The sequence below is a fragment of the Sceloporus occidentalis genome, unplaced genomic scaffold (assembly GCF_023333645.1).
Source record: "Sceloporus occidentalis isolate IW3139 unplaced genomic scaffold, rSceOcc1.0.p SCAF_4, whole genome shotgun sequence".
NCBI classification, from domain to species: Eukaryota; Metazoa; Chordata; class Lepidosauria; order Squamata; family Phrynosomatidae; genus Sceloporus; species Sceloporus occidentalis.
Genome location: NW_028316984.1, coordinates 4677897 through 4702927, shown reverse-complemented (window position 1 = coordinate 4702927; position 25031 = coordinate 4677897). Strand labels below are relative to the sequence as shown.

Below are 25031 nucleotides of genomic sequence, written 5' to 3'. Positions count from 1 at the left end.
TCCAGGATTCTTGACAGAGAATGTTTTCTTTTGCCTATATGTCTGCAGATCGAAACCAAATACAATAAATGCTGGTGTCTTTTTTTAAAAAAAAGTCTGGATGTTTACAGCAAGCATATAATTTTCCATCATTATGGATGCCAAGAAAAATAAGAAATCATGATAAAAAGGAAGGTTTAATCATACATTTCAGCAAGCACAGACAGATCAGATTTTTGTTCTTCTTTATTGTACACATTATTTTTAGTTTTTCAACATGCAGATTAGTTCCAGAAAAATGACATGCAAAAATGTTTTTAAAGAACAGTTATGCTGGGCAGTGTAATATTGAAAATGGCAATTGTGATACTTCAACAGAAAAAGAACTACATTGTCAGCTGCAACATTTGCTCACTGTGGGAGACACTGTGGGTCTATATAACAATTCACTAAAAGTGTCCACTGTCAAATCCTTGGCCCCTATGACTGACTCCACTGAAGTTGCACTAAAATCCTTTCAGATCTCATCATACACTTGGTGTTACATTCCCACTATAATGGTTAAAAAGAAAAAAGAAAATCCCATGTAAAAGTCAGACAAATTCACAGACTCAGCTTCTATGTAGCGCTTGGGAAAACAAAAGAGTGCATTTTGTTACGGAACACTGAGAACACAATTACAATTGAATATAATATTGTAAACTCATGTACATGAACTTAATAAGAAAGGACAAAACAAATAATAATAGAGATAATGAAACACACAAAAAATAAAAGTCATGTAGTGAAGAAAGGTTTTGTCTTCTTCATGAAGAAAGATCTGGAGTACTGAATGGTAGCAAGATGGAATAATAGAGCACAACAGCTAATTCAACAAAATACTAAAAAAAGTGGTTAATGAACAAATTAACTATATTTACTAACAAGCCTGAACAGAATATCTAACATGTTGTCATTCCCAAACCTCTCCCCTATCTTATCCGAATGACTGCCAGCACATTCCTAGCTGCAGTCAACAATTCTACCATACAATTTTCCTCTCTAATTAACTTATATTTATGCTAACATACTTCCATTACGCTAACACAAAATAAGAAAGAATTCATATTTAAACATCAAAACCAATAACTGTCTCCCAATCTTTTTTTTTTTTTTTTACATAATCTATAAGTGGTTGCCAGGTATTCATATACATTCGAGTCAAATTTTCTTTTGTCAATTTGTCAATTCATTTGATGTAGGGAGATCCATTAGGTTTTCTTCCCATTCTTCAACATTTGGAATTTCCTTCTGCTTCTGATATTTTGCATACAGTATTCTTGCTGCTGTAATCATATAACAAAATCAGAGTATTACTCTCTCATTCTGATTTTTCTCCATAATCAATCATATTTAAAAGAAACGACTCAGGTCTAAATATTATATCAGAATCTTATTCATCATCTTCCCTATTTTTAATCATTTTTTTTGCCCTTTTACAAGATCACCATTTGTGGTAAAAAGAGCCAATAAATTTATTGTATTTTTAGCATTTGCTACTTGCATTTTTATATATTTTAGCCAACCTATCTGGGGTAAGGTACCACCTATATATCATCTTAACGTAACTCTCTTTAAAGTCATAACTAGTCCTAGTGTCTCGAGCAGCAGATAATAAGCTAGCTCCAGCTTCAATATGACATTCCTTCAAATATTTAAACAGGGCCATCATGTGACATCTTAGCCTTCTCTTCTCCAGGATAAACATACCCTGTTTCCTAAGTCACTAGGGCATGGTTTCATCATCTCACTTTTTACCTGCTTTTAAAATGGTCCAATTCTCCCTCCTCCTCTCACTTTCTATTTTGTGCTCATCTTACTTTAAATTCACTTTGAATTCAAAGTGCAAATGTAGTTTGCATTCAGTTAAGTCACAGGATGCAGTAATAGAGTCAGAGTGCTAGAATGGTCTAGTGTCAGTAGTGGACTGGATGAGGACAAATACATTCAAGTGTAATCCAGTCAAGACAGAAGTTCTCCTGGTCAGTCATAAAGCAGATCAGGATGTAGGGATTTTGCCTGTAGTGGATGGGTTTACCCCCACCCCCCTGAAATCTCAGACTTGCAGCCTGGACTCAACTCTGAGAATGGATGCCCAGGTTTCAGCAGTGGCCAGGATTGCATTTACACAGCTATAACTAGTGCATCAGCTGCACCCTTTTCTTGAAACATCAGATTTGGTTGTTGTGACACATGCCTTGATTACATTGTTTGAACTACTGCAATGCACTCTACATGGGGCTGCCTTTGGAATCTGTTCAGAAATTTCAAGTGGTCCAGAATGCTGTGGCCAGAATAACTGGGGCCAGTTACAGGGAGTATATAAGTCCCTTGTTGAAACAGCTTCACTGCCTACCAGTTCGTTTTCAGGCACAATTCAAAGTGCTGGTCATGACCTATAAAGCCTACCAGTTTGTTTTCAGGCACAATTCAAAGTGCTGGTCATGACGTATAAAGCCTACCAGTTTGTTTTCAGGCACAATTCAAAGTGCTGGTCATGACGTATAAAGCCTTAGGTCTAGACTATTTTATGGAACCATAGAATTAGAAGAGACTATAAGGGCCATTTAGACCAACACCCTGCCATGCAAGAACTCTCTATCAAAGCATACCCGACAGATGGCTATCCAGCCTCTGTTTAAAAATCTCCAAAGAAGAAGACTCCACCATACTCAGAGGGAGTTTGTTCCACTGTTGAACAGCTCTCACTATCAGGAAGTTCCTCCTAATGTTTAGGTAGAATCTCTTTTCCTGCACCTTGCATCCATTGTTCTGGGTCCTGTTCTCTAGAGTCATAGAATCATAGAGTTGGAAGAGACCACAAGGGCCATCCAGTCTAACCCCATGCCATGCAGGAAATCCAAATCAAAGCATCCCTGACAGATGGCCATCCAGCCTCTGCTTAAAGACCTCCAAGGAAGGAGACTCCACTACACTCCCAGGGAGTTTGTTCCACTGTCGAACAGCCCTTACTGTCAGGAAGTTCCTCCTAATGTTCAGGTGGAATCTCTTTTCCTGTAGCTTGCATCCATTGCTCCGGTTTCTAGTCTCTGGAACAGCAGAAAACAAGCTTGCTCCCTCCTCAATATGACATCCCTTCAAATATTTAAACAGGGCTATCATATCACCTCTTAACCTTCTTTTCTCCAGGCTAAACATACCCAGCTCCCTAAGGCGGTCCTCATAGGGCATGGTTTCCAGACCCTTCACCATTTTAGTCGCCCTCCTTTGGACACGCTCCAGTTTCTCAATTTCCTTTTTGAATTGTGGCACCCAGAACTGGACATAATATTCCAGGTGGGGCCTGACCAGAGCAGAATAGAGTGGGACTATTACTTCCCTTGATCTAGACACTATACTTCTATTGATGCAGCCTAAAATCGCATTGGCCTTGTTAGCTGCCGCATCACACAGTTGACTCATGTTCAATTTGTGGTCTACTTGGACTCCTAGATCCATTTCACATGTTGTCTCCTTTAGCCAGGTGTCCCCCATCCTATATCTGTGCCTTTCATTTTTCTGCCTAAGTGCAGTACCTTACATTTCTCCCTGTTGAAGTTCATTTTGTTAGCTGTGGCCCAGCTTTCTATTTAGGTCATTTTGAATTTTGATCCTGTCCTCTGGGATATTAGCTACTCCTCCTAATTTGGTGTCATCTGCAAATTTGATAAGTATGCCCCCAATTTTGTCCTCCAAGTCATTGATAAAGATGTTGAACAGCACTGGGCCCAGGACAGAGCCCTGTGGGACCCCACTGGTCACTTCTCTCCAGGACGAAAAGGAGCCATTGTTGAGCACCCTTTGGGTTCGTCCGGTCAACCAATTACAAATCCATGTAACAGTTGCCTTGTCTAGCCCACATTTTACAAGCTCGTTTGCAAGAATGTCATGGGGAACTCCAGAGTACCAGAAAACAACATGACATCCCTTCAAATATTTAAATAGGGCTATCATATCACCTCTTAACCCTCTCTTCTCCAAGCTAAACATACCCAGCTCCCCAGGCCTCTCCTCATTTCCAGATCATTCACCATTTTGGTTGCCCTCCTCTTGACACGCTCCAATTTGTCATCATCCTTTTTGAATTGTGGTGCCCAGAACTGGACACAATATTCCAGGTGAAGCCTGACCAAAGCAGAGTAGAGTTCCCTATTACTTCCTTTGAGCTAGGCAATATACTTGTATTGAGGCAGCCTAGAATCGTATTGGCCTTTTTAGCTGCCATATTTGAGAGACTGTATCTCGCCATATGAACCTGCCAGAGCCCCAAGATCTTCAGGGGAAGGCTTTCTCTCAGTCCTGCCAAAATCATTTGGTGAGGACATGAGAGAGAGCCTTCTCAGTGGCTGCTCCCACCCCCTGGAACTCCCTTCCAGGAGAGACTAGACTGGCCTCCTCCCTGCTTTCCTTTTGCTGGCAAGAAAAAATGGTTTCATTCAGGCTGGCTTTTAATAAATAATCATGGGGTGGCTTTTATATGGGGTGATTATTATGTATATTGTAGTTTCAATGTACATCATTTTATACTGTTTTTATTTGATGTTTTTAATTGTTTTTAAAACTTTTATTGTAAAGTCTTTAAAATATTTTTGTTTGTGAGGCCTCTTGGGACCCTTTCTGGGGGAAAGGAGGCATAAAAATGAAATAAATAAATAAATAAATAAATAGTATGAAAGACTCCCTGGATTGTCTCCTCTGACTGGCAACAGGTTTTTTGGGTTCTAACCCAGTGTCAGTGGGGTGGTGAATCTACTCTGGGTCTTACAAACTATCCAACGGGCTGAATTCTGATTCCAGTAGGTTTAGCATCCTATGTAGCCTTTAAAATTAACCTAAAACCTGGAATGAGTTTACTGTCCTCTCCCAACATGAAATCCCATAGTTGTCCTGATCCCATGGAATCCCATAGTTGTCCCGATTTGGCAGGTACAGTCCCAATTACTTCTCTGACATCCAGTTTTTAAAAGCTGCTTTTAAAATGTCCCAGTTCCTCTCTCCTCCCCCCAGTTTCCCCCTTTGTCTTACTTCCATTGCTAAAAACTGAGTTCAAATTAATAGAACCATAGTTTCCAAGTCAAGGGAAGTAATCGTCTGAATATATTCTGCACTAGTTAGGTCTCATTGTGGAATACTGATTTCAATTCTAGATGCCACATTTTAAGAAGGGCATAGATAAGTTGGGATGAGTTCAGAGAAGGGCAGTGAGGAGGATAAGAGATACGGAAAACAAAATATATGAAGAGAGGTTGAAAGATTTGGGCATATTTATCTTCATGAAGAGAAGACAAGTTTGAGGGATGACATGATCGACTCTTTAAATACCTCAATGGCTGCCACAAAGAGGAGGGTGCAGGCTTATTCTCCAAGAACATTTTGATTGAACATTAGAAGGGACATCTTAGCAGTGAGAGTAGTCAGTAATGGAGCAAACTGCCTAGAGAGATGGTGGAGTCTTCTTTGGGTGTCTCCAGAAAGAGGCTAGACAATTACCTGCTAGGGATACTCCAGCTGGAAATCCTGCACTGAGCAGGGGGCTGGACTTCATAAGCCTGTAGGGCCCCTTCCAACTCTATGAGATGACTATGTCAGTCACTGCTTCCCCACTGACTGGGGAAGAAACATTGCAAATGAAACGTAAGGATTAAACAATCTATAACTCACTGAGAGTCTTTGTGGCTGAAGAGTGGGGTATAAATACTCTAAATAAATAAATGATGTTACTTGTTCACTAAGTTCACATAAAGGCTGAATTTTTTTTATCAGGGGTTTCCTGGTTTACAGCTCCTGGAGTGTACATCACTTTTTACATTACTGTGAATGACAAAAGACTCTATATTTCCAAATCAACATCACTATTAAAATTATTTTGCCAATAAAGAAAAGAAAGCAAGATCATCTGCCATTTAATATTGAGAAAATAGTTTTCTTCATTTATTTATTAAAATATTTATATCCCACCATATATCTAAGATATCAGAGTGGCATACAATAAAATCAAATTAAAACAACAAACAACAATAATTTAAACCAACTCCTATTATTAAATCATTTATCACTTAAAACCAGGCAAATTAAAACCATTTAAAACAATTTAAAATCATTGTTTTCTTCTATTTGTTCTGTTTTATGAAAGGCTATATTGTGATGAATTAAAATTCACAAAAAGGATGTTAAAGTTTAGATAGATGGGTGAGCTATACATCTTCTAAAACTGTCAAAATCATGTGATCTACATTTTGATCCACCTACACATAGCCTCAAACTTCCTGTCATTAATTTACTAAACATTTCATGTAAAAAACAAAAATAACAATTGTGGGGGGGTGGGGATGGAAAAAAAGACTGTCAGCTAGTTGATAGTCACAACAAATCGGCCCACTCACAAGTCCACATGCTGATGCTAGAGGCTTTCTAAACATGTTTTTTCATCCTCAACGGAGGGATCAGGGGGGAAAAAATCACCTCAATATAACACTGTCTTTTCTGTTGCTGCAGCCACATCCATACTAGCAAGCAAGAAACGTCATCCCATTTCTGCGGTAGGCACTCTGTCAAAGAAAGAAAATCTGTAATGAATTATCACATCAACTTAAACAACAAAAAGGGCTGCAAAGCTGTCTTCCTGTTTTGTAGACTATTCTGGTTGCAATATAATAGCAAATTTAATGTTAACATTTCTGGTAGGGAAGCATTAAGCAACCACTTTTTCTATTAAAAACTCTGTGTGGTTAGCAAGTGGTTAGTGATTCTATTTTAGGAAATGTGCAAAAATATGACATCCTATTCTGTTAATCACCTAATGCATAAATAAATGAGGTCAAAGCTAGTATTTTAACATACTTGTCTTTCAAATACCAGTGCAATTTTTGCAAAAGATTCACTTCTGTTTTAAGTAGAATAAACTACTGTGATATTTTAAACTTCTCTCACAGTTGTTTTACACTCCATGCTAGAAACTATTGCATTTCTATAAACAAACATCATAACAACTACATTTCCAATGCCCCATAACGTTTTTTACTTAGATGGACTTCCCCAGTAGTGTTGTTTCCAACACTATGCTACCTTGCCTCATGTCCTTTGGGGTTGTGAATGGCAGCAAAGAAATAATCAAAGTCAATGTTATCAACATGTGAAAAAGGAAATCAGTATTTAGAAAAATCAAACTATTCCTGTTGCTTTATTAAAGCTGCCGTAAGATAATTGGCATTCCCATTTTAAAGGTGGAGACCCCACTATAAATTGTTGAGTCTCCCTTTCCAAAATGCTTGGGACAAAAGATGTTTTGGATTTTGGACTGAATTTTAAAATATTCACATATACATAATGAGATCTCTTTGAGATGGCATCCAAGTCTTAACACAAAATGTATGCCAAACATCTACAGGCTAAATTAATGGATTGGCTGAAAACTGAGAATGATTTGAAGGATGAGCAGGCAGGTTTCAGGGCTGGTAGATCAACCATAGACCATGCAATGATATTACAACACCTAGTAGAGATATATTCTCACTCAGGCCAACCTCTTTATGGAGCATTCATTGATTGTAAGTCTGCATTTGACACTGTTTCTAGATCTAGATTGTGGGGAAAAACTAAAGATTACTTCTATGGATAAACGCCTTCTCTTATTACTCATTAAAATTCATGAAAACACTAGTCTGACGGTAAGATGTAGCATCCAAGGACATGTCTCCAAGGAAATACGAGTGAGGAAAGGAGTCAGACAAGGGTGTGTTTTGGCCCGAATCCTATTCAATTATTATATAAACTCACTAATTTCCTTTCTGAGCAACTCTTCTTTTCACCCCCCCCCCCCTCGGCATGATAGCTAATAGACATATTATGTGCTGATGACGCAGTTATATTATCTTTGACCCTCATAGGCCTTAAGAGAGCTCTAAAATCTCTTGCTCACTATTGCGTTGAGGAAAAATTAATAATAATTTTTTCTAAGACTAAGAAATTGGATGTTGGAAAGGTAGTCTATTGAACAGGTTAAAATCTTTAAATAATTGGGGATTGTATTTCATGCTTCAGATAGAAGAAATGCTCACTTAGATTATGTCTTTTGAAAAGCCCAAAGAATGGCAAATACTATTCAAAATTATTCTTTCTCCAAGGGAGCCCAGTTTATCCCCGCCACAATTAAACTTTTAACAGCCAAAGCAAGAACACAATTGCTATATGGAGCTCAATTAGGACCTTATAATGACATAACTGCCCTTGAACGAGTACAAACAAAGTTTCTGAGGAAGATATTTCAGGTAGCATGCTGTGTACCAAATGCTGTAGTGCGAAGGGAAGCAGGGATTAGTAAAACTGAGTCTAGTCTGTGGATTAACATCTTTACTTACTGGTTTAAATTAAATAAAAATCCTAGAGGATTAGCCCAGTTAATCCTGGTAGACACTCATAAATCCTCTTGGAAAATAGCTATGATCAAGAAATTGAATCTCCTAGGACTTTCCAGAGTTACCATTCTAAAGCTAGAAACAGATCAAGCAAAATCAGCTATCAAACAAAGGATCTTAGACACTGAAGGCCAGATGGAAATTGTTGCTTTCTTTAGGCATATAGTGGTTAATAATCAAATGTTGGTCTCTTTTCCAGCTTCTTATCTATTTCATGTTACAATACCTAAATTTAGGAGAGCTTTATCTTTAGCTCGATTTAATGCTCTCCCAACAGCAGTGCTAGAAGGAAGATAGGAAAACACCTTATGAATCTCGGCTCTGCCAGTGCGATGGTGGTGTTATTGAAACCACAGAGCATGTTCTTTTGTACTGTCAATTTTATAAAGACATTCGCCATCAGTTTATTACTCCTCTCCCCATACAGTCCGCCTCGCACTCTCAGATCGGGCGTGAAACATTTATTAAGAGTTCCTAAAGCAAGATATACTTCATCTCGGAGGGCATTTTCCATCTCAGCCCCACAGCTTTGGAACTCCCTGCCCAACGAGCTCCGCGTTGTCACCTCCCTTGATGTATTCAAGAGGAATTTGAAGACCTTCCTATTCCGCCAGGCTTTTCCCCATGTGCCTTAATGTTATCTTTTGTCTCCCTTTGATGATGTATACTGTTCAATCCAGCTATTTGTTATGGTTTTAATGCTTTGTAATAATTGGTTTTAGATGCTGTATAGTTTTAATTGCCATGGGTGGTTGGTTTGTACACTGTTGGGGATATATGTTGCTTTAACTGTTTTTGTTGCAATTTATTGTTGGAAACCGCTATGATCTACACAGGAATAGCAGTATATAAATAAATGTTTTATTATTTATTATTATTTATTAAATAAATACCCTGGTCATACTGACACTTTTTATTTATGTTATCTTCTGGATAATTGGAAACCAAATGTTGTTCACAAGGTAGCAAAATTTTGCTATATTGTATGCAAATCATGCCCCCAACTGGTTGACGGAAACTGAAATGTCTATAGCTGATCTGAAATTGTATTTGAAATTGTTTTAACAATTTTTAATAACTGTACTGTGCTATTATTATTTTATCGATTTTTGTATTAGTCAATGACTGAATAAATTTTACTACTACAGCTGGGCAAGGCAAAGTTCAGAGAGGAAGAAGTGGTGATTTCTGCCATTTCTAATCCTAACGTTTTCCTATTTTTCCCACTTTGCCTAATGGCTCCTCGCAGTGCTTTGATAATATAACATTGCCATAGATTCTTAGCTGAGGGTTATGCACCAGTACATTTGGTGCTTGAAGACTGTCCATCAATATTACAGTGATACACAATCTGTTGTGTGCCTTAAAGTTGTTTCTGACTCATGGTGATCCTAAGGCGACCTTATCACAGGGTTTCCTTGGCAAGACTTGTCCAAAGAAGTGGGTTGCCTTTGCCTCTTTCTGAGGCTGAGAGAGTGTGATTTACCTAAGGCCACCCAATGGGTTTCCATGGCTGAGTGGGGATAAAACTCTGCTGTCCAGAGTCTTAGTCAAACACTCAAACCACTACACCAAGCTGGCTCTTTACATGCAATTATTTATGACTCTTTCCATGTGGATATGCATATAGATATACTGCTAGAAGTGTTGGAATCAACTGCTGTCGTCCCAAGATGGAATGCCCAACGGTCCTATTGCTTGGGGTGAGATAAAGTGTACCCCAGCACATTTGGAAGTTGTGAAGTTGGGGAAGCATCAGTGTCAGCCTATCTCTTAGCACAGTGCAGTAATAATCTTATTACAAGAATGCAGACATTTAGCTCTGACAGCAGATTATGGATTTTATTCTCTATGAATAATTAGGCTCCCAAATTAATTTATTAGAGTTTGGAAATAGCAAAGAAAGGATCTGTAAAGTATCCTCTGCTCTAGGGTGATGGGGTGATATAAACTGTACCCCATACATAACAGTATGGGTCAGTCTATGTTTTGCTGTGCCAGAACTGATACATCATCATTTCAAACAAAGGGAAGAGAGAAATTTTACCTAGTAAGCAGAGGTCAGACATGCACCTGCTTTTTAAAACTATAATACAGATATCCACCAGTAAACAGCGGGAATAAAAATGTGGTCCAAGTTGGCAGTCATGCACAGCATATGCTCAGTACAGAAATGTGTGATTAGTACTAAAACTGGGTTCATGCATCCATTCACACATAAATCCAGTTTTCTCCCTTATCTTTTCAGCAACCAAACTGGGGAAAGGAAAAGTCATTTTAGTTGTTGATACTGTTAGACAATGGGGAATCAGAAATTCCTTCTGAACTAATACATATAATTCAGAAATCTATCAGTATAACCTCATCACAACTAATGGATTAATATTAATTACGTTAATGATATTTTTATCAAAAATTTAAAGCAGAGTATAACACATTCCGCAAAATGTGGTGGAGTGTTCTGCTTTGGAGGGTTTTAAACAGAGGCTGGATGGCCATCTGTCGGGGATGCTTTGATTTTGAATTCCTGCATGGCAGGGGGTTGGAGTGGATGGCCCTTGGAGTCTCTTCCAGCTCTATGATCCTATTCTATGTAACACCCTTTTCTCAAATGGAATTTAATGTAATTTTGAGGGCATTTTACAAGCAGTTTCATTTCCCTTTTCTATGTTGTCCACCCTCACTCTTTCCCATTCCCCCTACCATCTTCATCAGAGTATTTTGCCCCACACTGTGGAGCAGAAGCAGTAGTGAACAGGTAACGTTATGAGTAGCAAAGAGTGGGTGGGAGGGAGGCAGGCAAAGTCAGTGTCCCACTGTCTGATTATAAAGACTGAACACTTAACTAAGCAACTGTACAGTGAATGAGAGAAATAGAGAAAGATGGACTGGATAGAAAAACAGCAAGATAGTCTGAGGAGAGAGATGAAGGTGAGTTTGTGGTTTTGAGGTCAGTGCTTTGGTTCCACTGTTTGGAGGCTTATGTGGGTGTTTTTGACTAAGTGCTCTCCCTGAAGAGTAAGTGGGCAGGGCTTCTGCTGTGTAACTGCTGTCCCCGTATCACTGTTGCTTCAGTCTCCGGACCTTAACAAATAGGAAGAGGAAATTTGGGGGGGGGGGCACTTCACAGGAGATTTGGAGGGGTCAGCCTAGACAGCTGTGCCACTGCATATATAAAATTATAAACATGTATGATGATGGAGTTGTTGTGGTGACCTATAACATCTGTGCCGTGGTTGTTTGCTTGCCAGAGGTTCTGCCATGCTATATCTGCAGCAAGTGCAAGATGGGTTCCCTGTTGGAAGAGAAAGTGAGGCCCATGTGTTAGGAAGGATCGAATTAGGGGAATTTTAATTAGCTCAAATTTAGCCGAGAGGTGGCCCTAACAACACCACGTGCCGGAATCGTGTCCCAGTAGTGTATACCAGAGGTCGCCAACAAGCCCAGGAGGAAGAGACGCTGATACCAATTAGGTGCAATTAAAAGGGTATTGTTTATTATAGCACAAGAAAATCATACAACAAAAGGGGAGCACACACACACACACACACACACACACACACACACACAATGCCACAGCAGGGGAGGGGTAAGCTCAGGAGATATGTATATATGTGAGCAGGTTGATAAATACCGGGTGTCTTCTGGATGGAAATTCCCAGTTCTTAGCCTTTTCTCTAGGGCTCTTTGCAGGGCGAGCTGCCTACGTGGTCTCTCCACTTTTAGGTGAATGGCAGGTCTTCTATGGGGTCAGTCAGGGGTCATAGCACAGACCGCATGTACTCAAAATTTTATTAAATCCAAATTTGGTAACACATGTATCTACACTAATCCGTGAAAATGAAGCTTTCTTAGAAAGAGTGGAGCAGACCCTCCTGGAAGGGCAGGACATGGGACATGCCCCTAGACAGGGTGGCAATTCCCATGTATAGGAAATGGAAGAAGGGGAAATTGCCAAAGAGGAATATAAACAAATTGCCAGTAACTGTAGGGGGAAAGTCAGAAAAACTGAATGAACTCAGGGTTGCTTAAAAATAATAAATAGCGGTTTGTGGGCTATGTTTGGAACAAGAGGAAGAACAAGGAAATAGCAGGACCACTGCATAGAGAAAATGGTGAAATGCTAACGGGGGGGGGGGGGGGGGGGAGAGAGAGAGAGAGAGAGAGAGGCCAAACTGTTTACTATTTCTTTCCCTCAGTCTTCTCCCCAATGGAAAACATTGCTCTAAGTGGTAAAAATAGAATGAATCATGCTTTCAGAGGACCACAGCCCAGAATAGGTAAATGTAAAACAATACCTAGCTGCTCTAAATGAATTCAATTCTCCAGGGCTAGATGAACTACACTCATGAATACTAAAGGAACTTGTAGATACAATCTCAGAACCACTGTAAATAATCTTGGTGAATTCTAATTAGAAGCAGAAGATAGAGAAGCTCATTCTATCTGCACAGCCAAAACCAAGTGTAGATTGTGGCACAGACAATGAACTGCTAATAAAAAAATTAGAGTAAAGCTAAAGAAATGCATGATGTCCTGGAATTTTCAGGGAAATTTTAATTGAATTTATTAGATATTAAGATAAAATGGTTGTGCCTGCACTCTGTATTAGATGTTACAAGGTATGTGGCAGGAGAGGGTGAGAGAAAAGAACATTGAGAGTGGTGATTAGAATATCAGAGGATTTTGAATGAGATAAAATGAGAATGAAAGCTAACAAATGTGGCAAACAAAACAATGACCCACAGTCTGGAAACATTTAATAGCAGCAGCACCAGAGGGAGAGTCCTGGGTGTGGCTCCAGCGCCAGCCCCTATTCCACCATCCCCACTGGCAGCAGCAGCAATGGAGAGAGAGGCTTGGACTTGGCTATAAAGCCAGCCCCATTTCCACCACCTCCACCAGCAGCAGCACCAGAGGGACAGTACTGTTTGTGTGGGCGTGGCCAGGAGCGCCACCCTCTAAGCTCCTGCCTGTCCTGGATCTCTCTTCCCCTGCCAGACACTAGAGAATGCCTGTTAGAGAAGTTACCCTTTTTCTATCACCTCTGGTTTCTCAACAAGGCGATGGGGATATTAAATCAAGACCCCTTCTCAGCTTTATAACATCAATGTTAGTAGGGCTAATATTGTTTTTTTCTATGTTATTTCTAGATAGATCTATTGCGGGGCTTGTTGATGTAATTGATTGTGAACAGGATGGATTTAATTTAGGTGGAGAACTGGGGGAGGCAGGATGCACTGACAATGGAGCATCTATACAAGTAGTATGGGGAAATGGGAGAAGATATGGCGCTAACAGGGTGAACTGTCGTTACAGAGGAAGGAGAGATCGATGTTTATTATCTATCGCCCCTTCCATTCACCCTGTTACCCCAATAGAGCAGGAGAGCACACCAGACCAATCACGGAATCTTACTCTCCTTCTGTATAATGCCAGGTCAGTCAAAAATAAAACTCAGATAATTTACGATCTTTCAGAGGATGAAAAGGCTGGCCTGGCTTGTTTTACAGAGACCTGGCTGGGTGATGAGAGCTCAGCTGTCTGGGCTCAGACCTTACCAGCCGGGTACTCCATCAGAGAGCAGATAAGACGTTGTGGGCGGGCGGGGGGGGGGGGGGGAGAGTGGCCTTGGTCCATAAAGATATTCTTACCTTAACCAGGATACCTCTCCGTAAGACGACTCACATTGAGTGTATTTACCTTGGCCTTAAGACACGGGAAAGCCTGGGGATTCTGTTGGTCTACTGTCCGACAGATTCCCTAGCCGAGCTGACACAACTGGTCTTGAAGCTGCTGCTGGAGTCTCCCAGGATGTTGGTCCTGGGCGACCTCAACATCCTCCTTGAGGCCAGCTTGACAGATGCAGCTCGGGAGTTCATGGCTACCATGACAAACATGGGCCTTTCCCAGATAGTCTCTGAGCCCATACATTGTGCAGGTCATACCCTTGATGGGGTCTTCTGCACGGAGCAGGCACATCTGTGGGCAGAGGTAGTTAACATCTCTGCTTTGTCATGGACGGATCATTTCCTGGTGAAGGTTCGACTGAAGATCACTATTCCCCCCATTGGGGGTGGAGGACCTATTCGTATGGTCCGCCCTCGAAGGCTGATGGAACCCGTTAGGTTCCAAGAGGCCCTAGAGGGTTTAATGGCTGGCAGTGATGGCGATACTGTTGAAGCCTTGGTTAACACTTGGAACAACAACCTTACCGGGGCTATAGACACTATCGCTCCCAAGCATCCTTTCCAGCCCGCTCCTAACCGCAACCCCTGGTATACTGAAGATATCAGGAGAATGAAGCGGTTTGGACAACGACTTGAGCATGACTGGCAAAGGTCTTGACTCATACCTGACCGGACACACCATAGGATTTAACTTAAATCCTATGGTGTGGAGATAGATGCAGCTAAGAAGTCTTTCTATTCTGCATCTATTGCGTCTGCGCATCTCGTCCGGCAGAGCTATTCAGGGTGGTTAGGGATTTAACTCAAGTAGCCCCCACCCTGAATCCTTTGCTAGAATCTACAACAGCTTGCTGTGATGCTTTTAATAATCACTTTGAAGACAAAATCTCTCAGATAAGAGCCGACTTGGATGCCGGGTTTGAAACTGAGTCGTTAGGGGAGGTAACCAGCGTCTTCACCTATACTGTTATTCTGGATCAATTTGAGTTTGTCAGTACTGAGGATGTGGACAAGCTTCTTGGTTGTGTGAAAAAGACGACTTGCTCTCTCGAGCCTTGCCCGTCTTGACTGGCCATCCAGGAGGGTGATGCCATTAGGTTACTATTAAAGAAGATAATCAATGTATTCTTTAGGGAAGCCTACCCTTGACCCCCCGAAAAGAAATAATTATAGGCCTGTTTCAGTGTTACCATTTTTGGGAAAGGTAATTGAAAGAGCAGTTGCCATTCAACTCCAAGCAAGCTTGGATGAAACGGATTATCTAGATCCATTTCAAACCGGTTTTAGGGCGGGCTACAGAGCTGAGACGGCCTTGGTCGCCTTAGTCGACGATCTCCGTCTGGGTACCGACAGAAAAAGTGTGACCCTGCTGGTGCTCATGGACCTCTCAGCGGCCTTCAATACCATCGACCATGGTATCCTTCTGGAACACCTGAGAGAGCTGGGAATCAGAGGGTCTGCTTTGCAGTGGCTCCGGTCCTACCTCTTGGGTAGATACCAGATGGTGTTGCTTGGTGACAGTTATTCTGTCAAGAGGGAGCTCAGGTCGGGCGTCCCTCAAGGCGCGATTCTGTCCCCAATGCTGTTCAACATTTACATGAAGCTGCTGAGCGAGATCATCCGGAGACATAGGGCAGGGTGTTATCAGTATGCTGATGACACCCAAATATATTTCTCTGTCTCAGACTGATGCAGTGACTAAAGAAGGCATCCCTCCTCTGAATGCCTGTCTTGAATCGGTAATGGACTGGATGAGGGAAAACAAACTCAAGTTGAACCCAGGTAAGCTGGAGGTACTAGTAATAGGGACTCCCAATCCGGGAATGGAGTTATGTCAGTCAGTTTTGGATGGGGTCACATTTCCCCTGAAGGACTCTGTCCGCAGTTTGGGGGTGCTCCTAGACTCATCTCTCCATCTGATGGCTCAGGTGGATGCGAAGGTCAGGAGCACTTGCTTTCAGCTTCGGCTGATACGCCAACTGCGCCCCTTCCTGGAGCGGGTAAAACCTTGAAACAGTAGTACATGCACTGGTAACTTCTCAGCTCAACTTTTGTAATGTGCTCTACATGGGGCTACCTCTGTGTCAAGTTTGGAAACTTCAACTGATACAGAATATATGGCAGCCAGGCTGGTTACTGGCACATCTAGATTTGCCCACATTACACCAGTTTTAAAATCCCTTCACTGGCTACCTGTTAGTTTCTGGGCAAGATACAAAGTGTTGGTCTTAACCTTTAAAGCCCTACATGGCTTGGGGCTTGACTTCTTGCAGGAACGCCTTCTCCCATATCATCCTCCCTGCACTCTTCGTTCTGCTGGGAAGAATCTGCTTCAGCCAAAGAGGACTAGACTTTCGGCAGTGACCCAGCAATCCTTTTCAGCAGTTGCTCCTAGACTCTGGAACGACCTGCTGGATGAGATCCATCAGATTACCACCTTGGAAACCTTTAAGAAGGCTATTAATACAGATCTCTTCTGGCAGGCCTTTCCAGACTAGGTCCACCTCTATTTTCCTGCCTCCCCTCCTTCACTTCTCTCCTCTTTTCTGAATCCCTTTTCCCATCCTATCTGGTCCCCGCTATACATTTCTTTTTTACAACTCTTCCATTGCTTTTAACTGTGATTTTATACTACTGTTTTAATATCTGTCTGGTTTAATCTCTTTTTAATATTACTATGTTTTTATACTAGCGGGGAGGGATAGGGGTTTTAGAATTTTAACTGTATCCTCTTTTATTGTTGTAATCCACTTGTTCCAAATGATTAAGTAGAATATAAACAAATTATTATTATTATTATTATTATTATTATTATTATTATTATTATTATATTCCATTCCCCAAGAAAGGGGACCCCAGGAATTGCAGTAATCATTGGACTATTGCAGTGATCTGTCATAAAATAAAGTGATGCTCACAAGAAGGGCTTTTACCATTCTTGTGAGCATCACTTTATTTTCATGACAAGTTAAGTTCAGAAAAGGAAGAAGTGCTAGGGGGTCATATTGCAGAAGTATATAGGATAATGGAGCACACCAAAGAATTACAGAAGAAAATAAACCTCTGCTTTATGGATTATAGCAAAGTCTTTGACTGCATCAATCATGCAAAATTATGGTTCACTCTAAAAGAAATGTGTGTGCCAGAACATCTGATAGACCTGTATTCGGGATATTGGCACTGTTTCAACCTTGCAAATGACCTTGAGAGGCACATCTAGAAGGGCTGTGATGAAATGGGTAGTCCTTTCTCTGTTGAAAAGAAACATATAAAGTCTTTGTGAGGCATGAAAGGCTCCAATTCTGTCAGTGTAGAAGGCCAAAGCCCTCCACAGGTTGAAGCAGTGCCAATGTCTCCCAAAGCAGGGTTATGCAGGAAAGTCAGAATAATGTTCTGTTCTAGAAAGATATCATCCAATTCCTCAGTCTGACTTGGGGGTCTGTAGTAGACTCCCACAATAACATTCTTGTTATTTCCCTGCCCTTTAATTTTTATCCAGATGCTCTCCACCTGGCTTCCAGTATTGATGTCCTGGATCTCTGCACTGGTGTAAATGTCCCTGATGTATGATGCTATTCCTCCTCCTTTCCTGTTTGGTCTATTTCTCTTAAAAAGGTTATACCCCTCTATTTCTACATTCCAATCATGAGACTCATCCCACCAGGTTTCAGTGACGCCTATTATATCATATTTGCTTTGTTGTACAGGAGTTCAAGTTCATCCTGCTTATTTCCCATGCTCTGTGCATTAGTGTAGAGAAATCGAAGACCACGTAGCCCCTTGACTTGCTGCCTGTGAAAGATTTTTTGCCTCCTACTGTTGGGTCTTTACACTCTTTGCCTTATTCCCTCTATGACAGTTTGGCTATTTTCTCCAGCCCTTTTGCCTTCCAGAATACTGTCTCCCTCCCCACGTAACACAGTTTAATGCCCTCCTGACCAAATTATTGAGACTGTGGCAAAAACGTTTCTGCCAACTGGCATGAGATACAACCCATCCCTTGCCAGAAGTCCCTCCTCATGGAACCCCAGACCATGATCAAGGAATCCAAATCGTTCTTGGAGGCCCCATCTGCAGAGCCAGTTATTCACCTGTGCTATTTTCCTCTCCCTTCCTGGACCATGCCTTTCAACTGGCAGAAGAGACGAGATGACAATCTGTGCATCAATTACTTTCAGCTTCCTACCCAGAACCTCGTAATCCCTTCTGATATTCTGAAGGCTGTGTCTTGCAGTGTCATTGGTTCCCACATGGACCAAAAGGAAGAGGTACTGGTCGGTAGGCTTGACCAGTCTTGTCAGTCTCTCTCTGTCACATCACGGATCTTTGTGCCAGGGAGACAACACACCTCTCAAGACATCTTGTCAGGCCTACTACAGTGCAGCAGCTACTACAGTGTAAAAAGAAATATAAAGATAGCAGACTTTGAAGTGCTGTAAGGCTCATGGGTAACATCTATGAAAACAACCATTAATTAATTACCTTAGAGAGGTAGATCTAGGGGTGGCATGATCTTGGAGAAATCTATAAAAACACAGGAGTTTGTACGAAAGGGAATTGTTCCATTTTATTACCTCTATAATGAATTAACATGGCACTCTCGTGATTGGATAAGGAACCAAGCAGGTTCCTGGTTCATTTCGCTAGTGTATAATTGTAACCTTCAGATATTGGGGAGTAGAGTTTACAACTCTGTTTATCATTTATGTTTCACTCAACAGTGTCTAGCAGTGTTTTGGATTATATTTGTGTTTCATCTGGTAACATAGATCTATTTTCAGACATTAAAGTTCTCGTGAGGGAGGATAATGATCACCAACCCATCACCGTCACCTTCTAAGGTCAATCAGACCTTAGACCAAGTATCCCTGAAATAGAAAACCTGCTGGTTAATGCGGAAAACAGTCAGATTAGAAGGCTTAAATGGAGCAAGGTTGATACTGAAGCACTTGCCAAGTTTTTGACCTCCGAGCAGATTATGCTAGAATACAGGTCAATAATGTCAGGCGATTTAAACAGCAACAAACCCCTCCTTGGCTTTAATAACCTCTGTAACCTATTAAGGAAATTTCTAATTGATGAATCCCCTCACAGAAAACCCCGGCTTGCTTGCTTGCTTGCTTGCTTGCTTGCTTGCTTGCTTATTTATTTATTTATTTATTTATTTATTTATTTATATCCCCCCTTTCTCCCAAAATGGGACCCAACACGGTGAACATATATAAACATAAGTTAAAATTGTACAATTAAAATCATAAAAATATAAAAATAACAAATATAAAAATTTTAAAACATACAGAGTTAAAATTAAAAAGTCCAAGTCCAACCCTCTCATCTCCCAATAAACCAAGCCTGCCAGATCTCAAAAGGCCTGTTTAAACAAAAATGTCTTTGCCTGCCTACAAAAGGCCAGCAGTGAGGGGGCCAGTCTAGTCTCCTGTGGAAGGGAGTTCCACAGGGAATGAGCAGCCACTGAAACGGCTCTCGCTCGGGTCCTCACCAGGCAAGCCTGGGATGGTGGTGGGACTGAGAGAAAGCCTTCTCCTGGAGATCTTAGGGCTCTAGGTGGTTCATATGGGGAGATATAGTCTTTCAAATAGTCTGGACCATCTTAGTGGATCTTCTTGGTTTGATTTGGAATGTGTTAGAGCTAGGAGATGTTTAAGAGCTGCCATGCGTCAGACTCAATACCAGCCGTCAGTAGCCAATCACTCAAATATGTTATGTCTTAGACGCAATTACAAGAAGCTTTTGTCAACAAAGAAGGCCAATCATACAGCCAAGCTTTAGGTGGATCTGGAATTATCTGCCAAGGGATCAAATACCGCCATTTTCTGATATACAGTAAATGGTATGCTGAAAGAACAAAGATTCAATTCTAATCTCACCATTCCAGCTTTAATTTGGGAGGACTTCTGAAATTTATTTCAAAATCTTATTCAAAGCCTTACAGCTGTTTCATCAGATGACCACTCATCTTTAGGAGAGTTACCTTTGTGGATCTCAGTCACAGTGGCAAAACCAAAAAACATTATACAGACCCTGAAACCAAATAATGCACCAGGTGAAGAGCTACTTCCACCAGAAATTTTTAAGTCTCATATGGAGTAGTGGGCTCCTGTCTTGGCTGGTCTGTTCACTTTTATTAACAACACAGGCCACTTCCCTTCTGGCTGGAAACTTTCCATCATTGTTCCTATATATAACAAAGGGGACCCTAAAAATGATAGGCCCATAAGCCTCATTGACATAGTAGCTAAAAGGTATTAAAAAATCTACTAAGTAAAATTGAGGATTGGATTGTTGATAATAACCTGTTGTTGATAATAAGCGGGATTCAGACCAGGCAGATCCACCATGGATAATTGTTACATTTTACACCATTTTATCACCAAGTACATATCTGAAGGGAAACAACTTTTCACAGCATTTATTGATCTTAGAGCAGCGTTTGACACAATCAATAGGGACACTCTTTGGTCCAAACTGGCAGAACTGAATATGGAGCCAAGACTCCTACTTTTGATTAAAGCTCTCCATTCAAATACAGACGTGCAAAAAATACGTACTAGGTACGTACTAGGGTTAGGAAAGGGCATCCTTTCCGGACACCCTAACTCTAGTACGTACCTAGTACATACAAAATGGTGGCACCCATTCTACATGGGCGCTGCCACTGGGACGTCACGACTGCGCCGCCTCCAAACGGAGCGGCATGGAAGTGATGTCCTGGCGCCATGCTCCTTCCAGGTTTGTGTTGCTCGGCACAGCCTTTACATGACTGCACCAGCAACACAAATGAGAAAGGGGCCAAGCGGCCCCTTTCTCTTCGTCCCCGCCGCTGTCGGGTGTCCTTGGGGCATGAAGCCCCAAGGACACCCCTTTCCAGGCTGCGGGGAAGCAGCCTTTTGCCGCTTCCCTGAAGCCTGGAAAGCGCCGGATTGGGGCCTCAGAGGCTGCCGCTGTGGCAGCTGAGGCCCCAATCCGGTGGGGAAAGGGGCAGTCTGTAAAACACCTTAAAGTACGTATTGGTGCCAGCGGCACATTGTCCAAGAAAGTTAATGTGCACAAAAGAGTTAGACAGGGATGCATCCTGACCCCTACCTTATTTTACCTATATGGTAATGATTTTCTGGGTTATCTTTCCTCAACATCGGCTCACACTACAAAGATAGGCAACACATTTCTTAATATTCTTCTTTATGCCAATGCTATGGTCCTGATTGCTCACTTGCAAGTAGGTCTAAGATGGCTCTTATGGAACTTAGCCACTTATTATTCCCTTAACTCTTTAGTTATCAACAAAGATAAGTCCAAGGTGGTGGTATTTGGGAAAAGGCAAAAAAAAATCAACTGGTTTCTGGAGGGAGCCCCAATTGAGCAAGTTAACTCTTATTTATATCTTGTGGTATCCTTCTGAAACACAGGGAAATGGACTAATCACCAGAGAAGAAATAAACAGAGAGCTATAGCAAATTCTAGTGTACTCTATAAAATGATAAACTACAACCACCCTTCCAATCTTTCCCCTATCTTAAAAATTTATAAAGCCAAAATCATGCCCATCTTATCATACGGTGCAGAACTTTGGGGTCATCTGAAAGTACCTCTTTTGGAGCAGGCACAGAGCTGCTTCCTAAGGAGTATCCTTAGAGTAGATAAGAACACCCCAGCCCAAGTAGTGAGAGCAGTGCCAGGTTTAGATAAAAGTCTTTAACTGTTGGGTATAAATCAACAAAATGGATTCAGGGAGACTCCCTAAACTCTGCTTAGAAGAACAGCTAGCTATTGGGCAATCAAATTTTTGGGTTTGTCAGTTATTCTTACATATACACCAACTAGGCTCCTCTCCTTCCTATCTTATTTCTGCTAGTCATACAGCTCAGAAAATCTTAAAACAAAGGGTTTGGGATAATAGTGCCCAATCAGACATAGCTTCGTTGGCGGGTTGTAAATCCCTAAATTTGTTAGCTACAAATAAAATTCTATTTGGATCAGAAAATTACCTTAGGTTACATCTAACACAGAGCCAGAGATCACCTTTTACTAGAGCTAGATTCCATGGTAAAAACAGGGCAGTTTCAAAAAATACTGTATCATGAAAGAACTTGTATCTGTGGTGCCTTAATTGTCAAGGATATTGTACAAATCATGTTTGACTGTTGTATATATGATAAGGAGAAATCTCACTTCTTACAACCATTTTTGGTTAGAATGACCACTTGGGATCCTATTGTTAAATTGTAACATTTACGCTGAACCACAAAATTTATAATAAAAGCTGCTCATTTGAGAGATCAGTTTATCATACAAAATGTGGTTCCATGCCATGGTGAAGAGTTCATCTAATACTCCCATTGATTATCTCCCCATTTTAATCTGTTTTAGTATGTATTTTATATTTTGTATTCATTATGTATTTTACCCTGTATCTTATTTTATTAGATCTGTTCTTATTTAATTTTATGCATGTTTTATCTGATTTTTAGGTGCTTAACATCCTAGTTAATTTTTATGAGTTCAGTGAGTGACTCAGTTTTATCTTTGTATGTCTCTTGATTTATTGTATGTTATCGTTGATATCGTCAGTAGACTAATCGATAAAACTCATTGTTGTTCTTATAAAAACACTTACGATATTGACAAAAAGATTGAGCTTCAGCACTAACCTTCATGCCTGAGATCATAGGATTATAGAGTTGGAAGAGACCGCAAGACCCAACCTGTCAAATCCCCTGCCATGCAGGAAATATAAATCAAAGCATCCCCAACAGATGGCCATCCAGCCTCTGTTTAAAGACTTCTAAGGAAGGAGACTCCACTACATTCCGAACAGCCCTGTTAGGAAGTTCCTCCTAATGTTGAGGTGGAATCTCTTTTCCTGTAGCTTGCATCCATTGCTCTAGGTTCTAGTATCTGGAGCAGCAGAAAACAGGCTATGACATCCCTTCAAATATTTAAACAGGGTTATCACATCACCTCTTAACCTTCTCTTCTCCAGGCTAAACATCCCCAGCTCCCTAAGTCATTCTTCATAGGGCATGGTTTCCAGACCCTTCACCATTTTAATCACCCTCCTTTGGACACTCTCCAGTTTCTCAACATCTTTTTTAAATTGTGGTGTCCAGAACTGGACGCAATATTCCAGGTGGGGCCTGACCAGAGCAGAATAGAATGCCACTATTACTTCCCTTGATCTAGACACTATACTTCTATTGATGCAGCCTAAAATTGCATTGGACTTTTTAGCTGCCGCATTGCAGTGTTGACTCATGTTCAACTTGTGGTCTACTTAGACTCCTAGATCCCTTTCACATGTAGTCACGTTCAACCAGGTGTACCCCATCCTATACCTGTGCATTTCATTTTTCCACCCTCAGTGCAGTACCTTACATTTCTCCGTGTTGAATGTCCCACCAAAAAAGAAAGAAAGAAAAGAAAAGAAAGATTGGAACTACTGCAGAGCAATGCTCCCATATCCTAAATTAGCCAAGACCCTAGAAGGATGCCATAATCAACAGTATCAAATCCTGCTAAGAGATCCAGGAGGATCATCAGGGATGGTACAGTCATCCACCAAAGCAACCAAGGCTCTTTTCCCAATTAATGACATTCTCATTAGCAGTATTATTGAATTTGACTAATGGGATGTTTTTCGGTCAACGTTTGACATTTGCTGACTTTGGGGCAAGCGAAAATAAATTTTGCTTCATACTCCTTGAATTCATTTTGTATGCATTCTATCAAATGCTTTTGTTCCCACTTCCCAAGACGTCTCTAATATCATTGTGAAGAAAGAAAATAAAGATGAAGGACTGATGTAAAAATGAAAGGTGCTGGAATAGTAAATGAATGTTTGCCAAAAAGAAAAAGAAGGAAATTGGTAGGGAATTAACTATCGTTTTAAGTTTCTCAGAGGCTACTGTAAACAATGGCGAGAGAAGCTTAAAAGAAGGAAACCATAAAACATTACTTGGTAGTAGCTTCTGCAAAACAAACATACTTATGCAAAGTTCTTCCCATCACCATACAAATTTTAATAGACTTCTTTTTCTGAGTAAGAAAATGTCTGGAAATAAAGTTAAGCTTAAGAGAGGCATACAGAGAAAGAATGTGACTATAAGTTTGGATATTGTTTAAGCATCAAGGCAGAGCATAAAAAATCAGTCATGTACTTTACTAACATTAAGACCTCCCACTGAGTATTAAGGAAGGTAATTAGTACAGAGTGTAGTGGCCTGATTAGACCCTTGTCTAAATAGGGCTGCAAAGAAAATCTCAAATTTCCATTTAGCTTACAAACATTTATTTGGAGTTCTTGCTCTAGCCAGGGTCAGACAAATGAGCCTGTGTCCTAGATATTGTTATTTCTGACAAACTCTGTAGAGTATTTTAAGGCAATTTGCTTGGAAAAGGGACTGTGGTTCAGAAAACTGAGCTGGATGGGAGGGGGTGGGTTGCAAGAGCCAGAAGATGCAAGAACTTTAATATTACTTGCTGTGTGGCCTCCAAAAGACCACTCACTCTTTATGGCACTTCAGTTTCCCTGTCTTTAAGAAAGGGATACTATTTCTTCCCAAGAGTGAGTCAATCTATTGCAAGCTGAATGTTTGTTTAATGCTTTCAAAACATAGCATGTCATATAATTATTATTTGCATTAGGCCATTTCTTTCAATTGTTTCTTATGGCTACATACCAGGATTCCTGAAATGAATGTTGAAATAGGCAGCTACTGGGTTAAAGGAGTGGAATTTTCATGTAAGCAAGTAAAAAGGCTTGGGAGGAAAGAGATCTTTTCCATTAGATGTTGCACCAACCGGTTACTTGGGCACTGTTTTTCTCTTTTTAATATTGTCATGATACAAGGATTACAAGTATACAAGTATTAAAGTAAACAGGCTGATATGT

General features: G+C 40.7%; 1 protein-coding gene across 5 annotated transcripts in view; it reads right to left on the bottom strand.

Moving 5' to 3' along the window:
• Positions 1 to 203: 203 nt before the first annotated feature.
• Positions 204 to 25031, bottom strand: part of LOC149313442 (transcription initiation protein SPT3 homolog) — a 285233-nt gene continuing 260405 nt past the window's right edge. For all 5 annotated transcript variants that reach the window (XM_089519115.1, XM_089519116.1, XM_089519117.1 and 2 more), the window contains 2 exons: positions 6481 to 6566; positions 204 to 1304 (listed from right to left, as the gene is read on the bottom strand). In XM_089519115.1, coding sequence (XP_089375241.1) covers positions 6525 to 6566 — 42 coding nt within the window. In that variant the 3' untranslated portion in view covers positions 204 to 1304; positions 6481 to 6524. The remainder of the gene's footprint in view (positions 1305 to 6480; positions 6567 to 25031) is intronic.